The following is a 14,112-nucleotide window of genomic DNA, read 5'->3' as shown; positions in this document are numbered from 1 at the left end:
TTACAATTTTGGCTGATTCTCTCTCACTTCTTCCAGTTTAGAAAGGATCCACTGTGTGAATGAAAAGGAAAAAATAAAAATGTTTTCTTGGTAAAAACCATACAAAGCAGTTGAAAATCAGATTGGGTTGGCGAGACACTTTACTACCTACACAGTGTAGATTTTAAACACCTGATTTTCTCATGTGGAAATGCAGACATGTAAGTATTGATAGCTGATGTTGAGTACTACAGCTAATTAAACTGGCTAGGTTGGTATTTCGGTTTCCTGGTCTGTATTTCAATGAATAATATTTTTTAAATGACAGTCGTTTCACTCACATCATTATTAATGTTCTGCATTAATCTACAACTCTAGACAAATCACAGATGATGACACAGAAGCAAGGATGATGGAAGACAGAGAAGTGTAACAGGTTCCAGCAATGTGATAACACAGTTATTTAGAAAGAAGCTTTCTTAACTATATTTGGGTTCTTTTCAGGAATTTCAAATTCACATGTTTACTGAACATGGAAGGGAAATTAGTTTCTTCAGGAACCTAAAGAAACCCCAAAACCTGACAAAGGAAGGGGGCCCTCATGGTGATTTTGGAATGAATCTCTTAAGTATTCCTTGTCTAAGATAAAACCACAGTCACAGCATAGTTTGAGGTGGAGGGGACCTTCAAAGACATTCCTTACCAAGCCTGTCTCACAGTGACCTTTCCCCTCATATTCACATTCCTGTTGGTTTTGTGAGGCTGGTTTTTTTTCTATTACAACATACTTTTGTTTTGTTCTATTACAACATAGCTTTTAATTCACATTCTTAATTGTTTTGTTTTAGTTAGTAGTACCATTAAATCACCTGCTTGACAGATAATTATTACTCCAAACATGTATGTAAGGAGAAGATTCATGTTGGAATTCAGTATTTTTGAAATTCAGTACTGAAAAGATTGTTGCCAGTATCACCCATGTAATTGCTCTGTGGAAATACTGAATTTTAATTATACATAGTAGTTTCAGGTTAAGAATATTTATGTTTCACTTTTTAAGCCAAATTTAGCACAGTAAAATTGTAACAGTATTTTGAATTTACCTTAGCATCCTCTGGACTTTTAAAATTAATAATTTTTCCAAATTCTTTGGCGTGGAACACAGACTTAACTCGTTCCTAAAAAGAAAAAAAAATCATTCAAAATCAAAGCTAGTTTCTTCAAACTTTACAACTAAGATGTTATTTACCATTAAGGCAGATCTATGGTTCAGCGAGCCGTGTGTACCCATTACACTAATCTGAGTATGTTCACATCACATGCACACACCTTGAGAAACTTCATTTTCTGCATGAAAGCACAGTGAGTGGAACACTCCGGCAATAACAGGTTTCCCTTTTTATCATGGAGTCCCTGGAGACCGGACTATAAATTGTGCAGGAATGGAAGGCAGATAATGAAATATGGGGGTAACAAAATCCAGTACTCCTTAAGGTAGTAATTTTTCATTCTCTTTTAAGTCATTAACTGGGTGGACATTCCACCAATCCTGACTTGCAAGTAGTGGTCTTAGGTAGTGAAAACAGCAACTTAGGCTTCGGAAACAGAACATAAGCAGTGCTTTGCAAAATACAGTTTTCAACCATAAATTTCAATAAAGAGCATACTGCAGACATGGGAATGGACTCTGAAATGACTGCTGTGTAGGGGTAAAGATGGATATGTTATTCAGCATTGTCTGAAATGGCAGAAACTCTAAGAATTATTTCATTCTGTAAAAGTTCACTTGCAGTCAGAAATCCAGTTTGGAGGATTCCAAACCAATATGGCTCTGCCTTTCATGCTCTCTGCAATAGAAACAAATAATCTGAGTGAAAAACTGAGTGACTTTGTACACTCTCAAGATTGTCCTGACAACTAAGATGTGTAATTATATACAGGAAGCTTATTAAAAACAGAAACAAAACAGAACACTGGGAGGTAAATTTAGTGATTGAAATTAAATTCAATTACCATCTCAACAAGAAATAAAAAAAACTAGTAATAAAGGAACTTTGTGTCTGTTAGGTACACTCCATCAGCAGCGGCCATCTTTCTCCCTATGTCCTTTGCCTGTTTTATGAAGGAAGGAAAGTTCTGTGATTTTTTACAAGAAAAACTGCAACAGAGAGCAACATTCTTGAACTTGCATTGAAAAGGATATGCATAGGTCATTACAGTTCTTATGACGGTACTAATCTGAAGGTAAGAATCTGATTACTAGCAAATAGAAAAAAATCCTGGAAGCACAGGACATACAAATAGGATTGCAACAAGGTAGAAGTCCATGTATTGGCATATTTTCACAGCACAAGAGTGCATGATGGAAATATTCTGCGCTCTTCCAAGGGAGTTTTGTTGTATCACCGTTTTCCAGACTATGAATACACCATGAACTGGTGTGTACCAACAAAACTTCTCAGCATTCAAGGAATAATTTCATCTGCAAACCCTATGTCACCATTCTGCTATGAACAGTCAGAAGCTAGTTATCTGAGGAGTCTGCCCACGCCAAATTTCAACTTCTTTCTTTGAGTGCATCAAGAGAAGAGTGATCAGGGATTCAAAGGAGAGAGATCAGGAATTTAAAGTTCAATTTTATAAATAGTAACACAAAAAAGAAAAGAAACCATGATTAGGTTAAAGTACCTTGGCTTCAATGCGTAATCTTCTGCCATCAACGATGAATGGTTCTTTGGTAAATTCATCGTAAGTGTATTGCCATTCACATGTCAGCTGTCCAAATGTCCCTTTTGTCACAAATAGCACACCACTAGACACCAGAAAATAAAATTAGTATTTAAAAATTAATTTAAAAATACTTAAAAGTTATCAAGTTACCCTAGTTCTAGTGAAGTCATTGCACAACAATACAGCATATTTTCCAAAAGAGTAAATTTTGAACCTTCCTCTTATTTTAATACTGTGTTGCACTAGTTTTAGCTGTACTTGTACAAAAAGCCATAGATGTTTTATTTCAGAAGGATGCCTCACATTCTACTGCAAGGCATTATTATTGACTCTGTTCCTGTATTATCCATGTTTCCTTCAATTTGCTAATTTATAAGTGAATCCCACATTTCCAATGACCTCAGCCTACCCAGATTTATATAAAATCTTTGTCATCTCATCATAAACCAATATCCCAATCACCAAAGTACTGTGACATTAAAAATAATGTAATTTTGTGCCAAACAATGCTTGCTGTTGAATGAGATTATGGACAGCACACTAAGCATACCTCACCCATTATTTTATCCACATACATAATGACAGGCATGCCAAAGCACAGTTACTCATCAGCAATTTTTACGACAGTTTTATGTATTTATTATTCAGAGTCAAAACTGTTTACCTTTTTGTTACCATTAACAGATCTGTACTGTTGACCATAGCATGTGCAATATATCTTAGTTTTGCAAATCTTCCGTTTTCAATTTTCTAAAAGAGATAAAGTGTTATAGCTTTGAATATGCTAGTATAAATTCCTGTACTTGTGCTTAAAATGTATTTATGCTTCAAAATTATAAATTTTAACAAAGTAAACAGCACATACTTTAAAATAAAAGGCTGCTTTTATAAAGTCAGAATATGTCTAGCAGGTCTGTGACAACTAACGTTCATAATTATGTAGCACCATTCAGTTGCTGCTAATGTAGCTATGCAAATCAAAATCAACCCTAGCCAAAACTGCCAAGGAACCATATAATTTTTCAAAATATTTCAGAACTCAGTTTTCTACATATTTTAAGTACATGCCAAACTTCTGCTGACTCATACAGTTCTGAGACAACAAAAGACGAAAGGATTAATTTCCTAATTTATGTCAAGCCACCTCCAAAACAATGGAGCAATTAACTCTGGGAATTAAACTGTTTGCAAGCACCTGCCATCACATGTGGGACTTCATTATGCACTTGAGGAAATGCTTAGCATTTGTCCGTATTCATTTGTTTCCCCCTGAACTTAGTTATTTTTTCCTATAGTTGTCATTAATATTGTGGCACAATATTCTTCAGTGGGGAACAAATTTTTAAAAAACAGAGGCTCTGTAACTTTAACGTGACTTGGCAACCATTAGATTTCTGACTTTCTGAGCAACAAGTGATTAAATTAGTGTTCGTATTAAGAATGATGCATCTTAGCTGGGAATAGCAACATGACTGCTTGAATACCTCCAACCTGTTACAAAATCAAAAGCAAAAATTCATCAGTATAAACCAGTATGATTTAATAAATCCCTAACTACAAACATATTACTTCAGATATGTATGCTATTGAAAAACATATAGGTCAGTTCTCAATGCAGTTAAAATGGCAAAACCATTTAATGAGTACTCATCACCACTGTAAAACGGCAAAGACATTTCATTAGGCTTACCCTACAACTTCAAATTTGGCTGCATGGATAACTCTCATTCCCCAAACGGATTTTTGTAAATGATGCCTTCCCTCAAAGATGCTGATTTCTTAGTAACTAAAATGTACAAACATTTGAGATTCCCAAAAGACTGCTTTCCAGAAAGCTCTCTATGTTCAGATTATTTCTCTCTCCTCATCTCTGTTGGGCTATAAAAATCACAGCTATTGATCATGTGCCTACTTACATAAATCACTGCTTGAATTTATTTCTGCAAGACCTAGTGTCAGCAGCAAGAAAAGTACAGCAGGAAGAATGGCATAGGAAATGAGCAGTTAAGGGCTTGGAAAGCAAATTTACTTATTTACTCATTTAAATATTCAAGCTTTGTCTAGGGGTTGTCATGCACCCAATTTGAGTGTCTCCCTGCCTCTCGTATTTAGGTCCAAGCTCCTACTTCATAACTAAACAACAGCAAAAAACAATTGTTTCCTGAAGTAGCCTCTGCAACATTCTGGCACACAACATGCTGCACGGTTAGAAGACGGAGGAGGAGGCTGTATGGACAGACAACATGGTTAGGATAACTGACCCAAATAACAGGCTTCTGGTCTAGTTCTATGACCTGATGGATTTTCAGTGTTAGTGGCCTAGTGAGAAAGACAGGGAAAAACATTTAATCTGCATGACTCTGTGACAATGCCAGCAATTTCTCTTATGGACCAAACACGTTCTAAATTTCACAGAGCATGACCAGTAGGAGCAATTATAGGGCAGAAGCGTTTAGTAATTTAGCCTCATTAAGACGAAGAGAATCTCTAGTCTTTCTCATGCATCAAAGACGATAACTTCTTTACACTCTGCATAGCACTGAGGTAAGGCTCTCAGTCCAAACATTAATCCCCCTTACGTGGGAATTAAGAGCGCAGAGTTACCTCTGTCTGTCTTCTCATTAGCTTGCTAGATAATTTTCAGTAAGTTATGTTACCCCACTGTAATTTACTTAGTTTACCAATACTGAATTGAGAATTATGAAAAGCACAGTACTTAACTATCAGACAGGTTGCCAAACAAAAGCCATTTAAATGTCCACCAAACTCCCACAGAAGTATTTTATTTGACTAAGATTCACAAACAAGCAATTTGCTCAGCACAAAAATATTGTTAGTATGTGGCACGTGCTGAGCTAACTACTCCTCATTGTTAGCTGTGAGTCAAGATCATAAATTCAAGTTATCTGTGTTTTATAGTTTTGTAGCCTACAGACATTAATTGGGAAATAAAGCACAGGAAAATGTCGCACAGTCCATTTGCAAAAGTAACACTTGTATCTAAGCCAATGCTGAGCAGTAACTACTTCTAGATTTTATGACTTTATAATTTTCTATCCTTCATTCTCAGTCTTTACCTTTTTAGCATTAGACTTCCACATGTTCATCAGGAAATACATCACAAGATGCATACACCATCCTACCGGTGGTAATTTTTTAATAGCAAGACCACCGCTGCACTCTGCTAACCAAAGTGCCTTATACAACTCAAACATGAAAGGATATATAATCGATCCCTCAATATAAATGCACAAATATGTTTTTTAATTTTACAATATTCAGCTACTAATCAATCAGAGAAAGACAGCAACTTGGACCACTGCTTGGTGATGCATAGTTACCAGTGATCAATCGCTTATTCAATATTAGTTTCACCACTGTTAGAAAAAAATCTGTTTTTTTAAACACAGCTTCTGTATTTCAAATTAAAAAAAAAATTTAACAACATGATTACACTAGTATATGTTACAGTTCATTGATTAGATATGAAAACTGAATTAATCTACTGAAAAAAAAAGACACTCCAGCAACTGTAAAACGTGAAATAATCCAAGCACAAATCCTCTCCTTTGCGCATTATACTTACCTCTAGTACCAATGCTTAGATGTCCCTGTAATTACCTAACAGTAGATGTGATCATTTATGCAGAGATGGGTATGCAAATAGGTTTAGTGTCTTAAAAGTGGCATCCTCTGCATTTGGAAAGATTCCTACTCACACCACATGCTCCTAATTCATCAAAGCAAGCACAGAGGACTTTGACAAAGTTAGAAATAAAACAGAGCAGGGTGTCAGTAGTGCAGACAAAATTTAAAACCTAAACCACTTCTGGTTATAATTCTAAAAAATACCAGAAGTATGTGTGATACAAAAGTCAGAATGTTTGATATCCTTCTTGAATTCCTTCAAGTGAAATGAAATGTAAAAAAAAAATACTGCAAAGACCATTACTACTTAAAAATTGGATATAAATCTGCTACTTTTATGTTCAGATTACCTTCAAGTTTTCAACTGGATGGCTAGAGTATTCCCTTATGAACTGATTACTGTCCAAATGTGCAAGTTCTGAAGATAATTCACTGTTGTTGCTAGAAACTCCAATATTGAATGTATCTTTCAGGTCAAATTATAAGGTGACTTCTTCAAAAGCTGCAGAATTGCAACTTTCATCAGGCTAACCTGTCAAGTCTTCCCCATAGAAACATTTAACAATTCTAAGCAGTACCGGTGTTATTTGTTAGATTTAGCTTGAATTTGTGTGAAAAAAGGGCAGACCAAATAGTGAAAAAAACCAAAAACATGTAAATTATTCCTTTTTCCGCTAAGCAAAATTCTGTCCTCATCCTTTATCAGTAAGAACTAATGTCAGTCCTTTGTTGCCTACTCCTTCATTATCCTAATCTGCAATGTCATTTCACAAAAATCAAAGCTTTTGTCTGTGATGTGCTAGTGCCCGAAATCAGCCATGCTGAACAGTAACTCTGAAATCAACATGTTTTTTTTCAAATCACCAGAAATTCCCAGTCGAAGTTAACGTTTCAATCTAACGCCACACTATGCAGGACAGCAAAAATAAGAACAGCAGCTTTCTTTCAGAACATCAACTTAATAGTTCACAACAGAAATATAATTTGTCTTTGCTCACTGGCAGAATTATCTTGGTCAAATTTTTCTGTGAATACTAAAAGAATTCATCTGATGAATTGAATGGTGAAACCATACTGATCTACACTTCCATTACAATGACCACATCTAGGTGTTCTTTGTATTACCTGAGAATAGAACAAAGTCCTTTGATTTCCAGCATCTGAAGTGATTACTGTATCAGCAGGGAAACAGAAAAATATTTCAATTTTCTTTTCTGTAGTCTCCGTCAGCAAGCAAGCTGGTGTATGCTTTGCCTAGGACATTTCTAGTTTATTCTTGATTTTCAACCATATATAAAGATTTATGCTTTGGTCACAAACAAGCTAAAATTAAACTGAGTCACACAAGCATCCATGTTCTTCTCAAACAATTGGTGTCAGCTAGTTTCAGCCAGCTTCCCATAAATATACACACGTCTTCTATTTAGAGGTGGGCAATGGCTATGTAAAAATATCCAAATGTTATTCCAAGGGGGCTGGATATTTCACAGTATGAATGTTTATGTTTTGATTTGAACCCAAACTCAAGGGAAGCAAAAGCATGACACGCTTTTCCCACTCCTCAGATGTTTTTGCTAGCAGACTGAAGTCCAAATACTAAGAAACAAGGGTCTGTTCAACCCATTCCAACATTCAGATCTGAAGCTTACCTCATGACCACAAAATGATCACTGAACTGAAAGCTGATACAGTAGGACACAGCTTTGAAGGACTGTCTTCTCTACAAGCTTACATCTGTTGCAGCACAGCTAAGCGGCAACCTTACACAACACTGTAAAATAACGCTCACGAACTCATATACTGTCTAGGCAAATTAAAAAAAGGTCTTGCATTTATTTTGGGTTTGGGTAGGTACTGAGCTGCGACACAGAGAACTCTGCTGATTTCATGGTGCAAGTGTCAATGACTTAGGTTCATAAGCATGATGAAACTGGCCTGTCCTTCAGCTTTATTCCTTGGCAGGGCAAAGGCCAGTGATTTCTGGCAGGTCTAAGGCTTCTGTAAATAACTAACAACAGCAGAGGTATAAACAGTCCATTAAATGATCCCAGGAACTGACTTCAGTCTACTGAACCCCTTCAGAAAACACAAAGACCAGAGAACCCTGATCAAAAGGGATATACCAGATAACGTCAAAGATAGCAACCACAGACAGTTTTGCATCTCAACAAGGAGGAAACATATAAATGCAAGTTACCATTATACAAGACACTAAAAGAGTAAAACTAAACACTTGGGAAAAACTGAATCATCAACTTATTCTGTAACTGAGAGTAGAAAAATTGGCAACCTGAGCTGAAAGTATGGTATTAGTCCTGGAGTTTTCAGCAACAGTACTGGACTTTAAATTCAATTCGCCAGTGAAAAAGTGGGGTAAAAGACTGTACAGCCAAAGTTAAACTATGAAATACACTAAAATTAAGAAAAAAAAAAAAAAGGGGGGGAGTGGGGAGATTTGAAAACCTGGTCTGTATTTTTTGATATATTACTTTAAATCCCTAAAGAAAATAATTTCTAAACTGTTTATGGGGTTTTGTTTTTGCTTTTTTTTTGCTTTTTTCTTTTCTTTTTTTTTTTGCATTTTGGTGCCTTGAGGGTAGTATCAGTTTCGGCTAAATACTATGCTTTTCAGAGGTTTTAGGTTTCACAATTTAGAGAGAAATTAAATCCTAACATCCCAGTATCCCAGGTGATGCAATTTTTTGTTACCCTCAATCCAAATAATGTCTTTTCCCAATGTATATTCAGAAGAAACTAGATTCCATACAGAAAAAAATATTTGTACAAAATTGCTACCTTTTTTTATTAATGAAAACTTCAAAAGTAAAACTATACTCCAAATACAATTTCTAATTTTATATATATATATGAAAGTTGTAAATATAGAAATTTCATATGTATACATGAAAGAGACAAAATATGCTAAGGCATATAATCCTATTTGTCAACTATCTAGACAATTTATTTTTTTTTACAATACAGACTCCATAAATTTTTACAATTTATATAATATACTGAACATTTTTTTGGTTTGTTTGTTTTAGTTTTTTAAGTAGTATCCTACAACCTTTCAAACTATACTGAGTAAAGAATTCTTCTTGGTTATATTGCAGGGAAACTTGAATTAGTGATATCCAGCCCAGCAGTACTACCACTCGTGGTGGATTTTGCTTCCACATTCTGTAATGATCTGTAGAATTATAAATTAAAGAACTCAGAGAGTTAGGTCAATTTGATAGAAAAATATTATTTCTAAAAATCTAATTCTTAGTTCTGCAGGGATGTTTTTTCTGTCAAAAAATTATTCATACTTCTTTCTAAAACTGTTTTAGAATAAGCAAATATGTTTTGTTATACAACTGACATGGCATTCTATCATAAGACAGGTCATTACAGAAAAACCTCAAAATTTTATCAGATAAAAATAGAAATTGCACTAAAAGGCAAAAAGTAAGAAGAAAATGTCAAGTAACATATTTAAAGTTCTGAAAACCCAGTAAAGTTATTAAAATGCAGCAGTAACCTTTCCATAAAGTTGTGCCTAACAATTTCCTCAACTCTTAGGCATGATGTGTCTTTTCTCAGGATGAAAAAATTAAGGTTTATTTTAAATGTTTCTTTCCAAATATATGTATTATATCTTTTTAATACTTCTATAGGACATTTAGTGGTTTTTTCATAATTTAGTTCCAGGAAAAATGAGAAACAATGTTGGAACAGAACAGATGAATCCATTTTAGATATACTTTAGACGTGTTTATTGTTAAAAAGCAGACAAAATACTTCTGAAATATGAAATAAATAAAACAGCCAAACAGCATTTTAACACCAATAATGACTATACAACTCAGAAAAGTTTTACTAAACACATTTAAAAGCATTCCATCTATCCAATTCTCAATAAAACCTGTCAAACACTTATATAAATGCAAAAATATTAAATACACTTGAAAGGAACATATCTGGAAATAAATTCTAAGTCATGGTATTACTAATTCTTCGTAATATTATAATATACTATTTTCACCTAATATCCAGTTTTACCTATAAGACTCTTTTTATTCTTTGCTTCTTTGTCTAGCACTCATCATCATACATTTTATTTCCTCCCATTTTTTGCACAGTTTTAAAAATAAGAATTTAATGTCAGACAACCTCAGTTTCTCAGTGGGAATTACAGCAGCAACAGGTAATACTTAAAGCTCAAAAAAACGTGACAAAGGCCATGTATAGCTTTTACAGCCCGTATTATCCTAACTGTCATCATCATCACTACTACTGTGAGTCTTAGTCCATTCCCTGTAGGCCTGTCTTTTCTGTAAGCATGGTAAGGGAAGAAGAAAGCAGAAGTATTAGTTTAGAAGTATTAGTTTGTTTGGCAAATTTGTTAATTAAAGAAAAAAAACAAAACAGAAGACAAGGAAATTCTGAAATGACATCCTAGTTTAGGACACAGTATGAGCATATGAAATCACCTGTAACCTATTTTGTTTCATCAGCAGATATAATCTATAAAGCACTAAAAGTTTTATTCCAGTCTAATCCAATAATCCACTAAAAATCCTACAACACAGTGACTGCAGTGGGGCCAATTACCACACCTGTATGCATGGAAATAACACGGAAGTGGGAATAATCTTTATAACTTCAGAAGAAAATATACTATTCTAACTGCTTCAGCTAGGGGGCATGCAACACAACGAGTCTCATGCAAAAAAAAGAAATATCTCTCGAACAGGAACAAGGGACATGCAATACACCGAGTCTCATGCAAAATAGGAAATATCTCTAGAACAGAAACATTAAGAACCAAAAATATTAGCATGCTTGAGGATAAAATAAGATTAAGACATCAAATATACATCTGAAATTATCTAACAAAAACCCCAAAATTAATTAATTTCTGATTTGACTGTCTAAAGGGAGCATTACAACCCCATTTGAAACCTTTCAAAGCTTTCCTTCAAGAGCAGTTCTGCCTTAGAATCGTCAGTAGTGAAAACTAGTATGACACATAACATTTATCAAATTTTGTTACTTTCAAGTTGGCTTTCATCATAAAATATAACAGGTATTACACAAGGCAGTGTTTTATACTTTTATAGGTTGCATACTTGAAGGTGGTATGACTGTATTCAACCACATTAACAGAGAAAAAACAGAATTACGTATTACATTGAAGAATTTTTAAGTTTTCTCAAGAAAAAAACCAAAACACCAAAATGCAAACATGTACAAATTTAAAGAAGCAAAAGCAATGCAAAGTCATTAGAAAAGTCTGCATATTAGAGCTGAGTCTCTTGGCTTGCTAGCATTTATTTTAGTGGTACCCTTTAAAACAGAAAAGGGGATGTTCTGGAATTCATTTTCTTAGCAAAAAGAAAGACAGACTAGCACTAAGTTCACACCACTCAACAGTAGTAGCTTCTAACTATGCTCTAGTTCAGGTAATACTGTTTTATAAAACTAGCTTTAAATTGGTGAGCATGAGTAAAAGCTACTTCATTAGAAGAAAAGCAGAGGCAGGTGAAAGACCTTTCACATTTTACTAGACCACCAGTGCATGGTATGGTGAACATAGCTCAGACGCCCCAAATGGGACAAGCCAATTTCTTCTACCAGAAAACAAAAGACACACTAACAAAACGCAGAAGAAACAGAAATAACCAGATTGGAACTCAACATGAAACAAAGAGCTGTGACAATTCTCAAAACAGACTAAAAATCACCTCCAAAGGCTATTTCATACTTATCTATTTCTCCAAAAAGATTATTTCTGTAGGACTTCTCCAACATTTCTCTGGCACACTGTAAATCACACTGAATCCTTCAACATGTACTTTTAAAACTCTGTTTACATTCATGGAATCACTAATTACAACTTTGTTTGTTATATTTAAAGTGCAGTTTTAATTCTACCAGAGAAAAAAAAAATTGTAAGCTGCATAAGAGTTGAAATTTTTTCCACTTCAATACCTGAGTCAAATTTACTTAAATGGCAGCTGAATTATTAAAGAATTACTGCTGCTCAGTAGATTCTTCATGCAAATAGTATTCCACATCGCAACTGTTTACATTCTTTCAATGGCTATAGTACGACATAAATATAGCTATTTTAAGTGTGTTTAAAATTGAGATTAAAAAGTCACTGCTTAAAATGAGTATTACAAAATCATTAAAAAAAATATTTGTATTTATCATAACTGTTTATCAAAAATAAAAACTACAGACATAAAGCTCTTTAATTACATATATAAACCTTTTTTTTTTTTTGCTTTCAAAATGCTCTGTATCTTGCACAGATCTCTACAGATATACTGGTATAAATTCTGGTATCTTTCTCAAAAGTTTTACCACAGAAACTAAATCACCGAAGTGGTCATAAGCCTAAGAAATTAAATGAAACTTCTTGATTACTGAGTTAGGAGGTAAGGGGTGGTAGGGAATTTAAGTGATGGGACATTCTGTTAAATATTTATTTCTATATATGATATAATGAGTTTAAAGGCATGTAAATTTATCTTTCATTTTCTTCACCTGTAACATTTGACTTCCAGTTCCATCTCTTAATCTGTAAGGTCTAATAACACCATCTTCACCAAAGAAGCGAGGTGGACGCAGGCTTACCACATCTTCTGATGAATCTGCAACTCTGACAATAAAACAGCAAATCTAAGGTATCTGTTAAATATATCTAACTCAGTCATAATCTTTAGCAGAGGCTCTACAGTATTTTAAATACAAATTAAATTCAAGTACCAGTACAGCAACTGTTGTTGTCTATATATGTACTTTTGCATATGAAAAGCCATTGAGTAGATATTCTATGAAACAGTAATGGATTTTACTCAGAAATCTGTTTCAGAGAATGGTTATTAGAAAATTAGACGGCAAATGGCAGCACATGCCTGCAGTATTTAACTGGTAGCAAGTCTTCAAAATTAAGACTTCAAGTCTTCAAAATTAAGACATTTGTGCCACACAGAACTTCTCCGCTAAAGAACTTGAAGTGGAAAACCAAAGAGACTGGCAAACTTAGGCAGCAAAAGTGGTCCAGCTCACTGAGAGGAACCGGGCCATTAAACAGCTGTAGTCATATAAAGCTACCAAATGGCCCTCTGAATGCTTTCTCCTACTTTATTCTTGTGCAATAATCTACAGCAACAAGTTTATTAAAATGAGACTACCAGAGTATTCAATATGCAGTCTTAACATTGTTCACAGTCTGAAAAACTGAAACAGACCTTGGCATGACCTGGTAGTCTTGGAACTCATCTCATATAGTAGTAATAATACAAAAAGTAACTTTTGATGCAAATGAGAAGTCCTTCTTTCCAGTATAATAATAATAATAACAGTATGTACATAAATAGCTCATCTGTATTAATGACAAACACAAGACCTCCGGAAATACTGGCACAGAAGTGATACAAAGACACAACGTACTACTGCTACTACTGTCATCTGTTTCATGCTATATGTCATCCTCATATTTACTTTACTTACTTTTTAATACCCTGAAATGTGCTGCTTGCCATGTCTATGATTCCTCCGGTTGGCCTAGCTACTGCTCCCACTAAGCCTTTTCCAACACCTTTGAAAAAACCAGCTGCTCCTTCTTTCTGAGCTCCTAAAAGGATTAAGTGCAACACATCATTATAGAACACTGAGTTTTTCTTACAATCTCAGCAAACTTAATGACCATTTACATATTCAACTATAGAGTCTCCGCCACACAAAGTTCACGTAAACAAC

At 34.4% G+C, this 14,112-nt stretch overlaps 1 protein-coding gene across 1 annotated transcript in view; it reads right to left on the bottom strand.

Annotated features, from left to right (window-relative positions):
- Positions 1-14,112, bottom strand: part of LOC104270404 (vacuolar protein sorting-associated protein 13A-like) — a 24,530-nt gene continuing 10,418 nt past the window's right edge. Inside the window, exons 13-18 of the mRNA XM_009864761.1 lie at positions 13,864-13,987; positions 12,895-13,009; positions 3,374-3,459; positions 2,668-2,791; positions 1,083-1,157; positions 1-51 (exon numbers count right to left, since the gene is read on the bottom strand). Coding sequence (XP_009863063.1) covers positions 1-51; positions 1,083-1,157; positions 2,668-2,791; positions 3,374-3,459; positions 12,895-13,009; positions 13,864-13,987 — 575 coding nt within the window. The remainder of the gene's footprint in view (positions 52-1,082; positions 1,158-2,667; positions 2,792-3,373; positions 3,460-12,894; positions 13,010-13,863; positions 13,988-14,112) is intronic.

Source organism: Apaloderma vittatum, unplaced genomic scaffold (genome assembly GCF_000703405.1).
Source record: "Apaloderma vittatum isolate BGI_N311 unplaced genomic scaffold, ASM70340v1 scaffold1750, whole genome shotgun sequence".
NCBI classification, from domain to species: domain Eukaryota; kingdom Metazoa; phylum Chordata; class Aves; order Trogoniformes; family Trogonidae; genus Apaloderma; species Apaloderma vittatum.
This window is presented reverse-complemented; position numbering and strand designations above follow the sequence as displayed.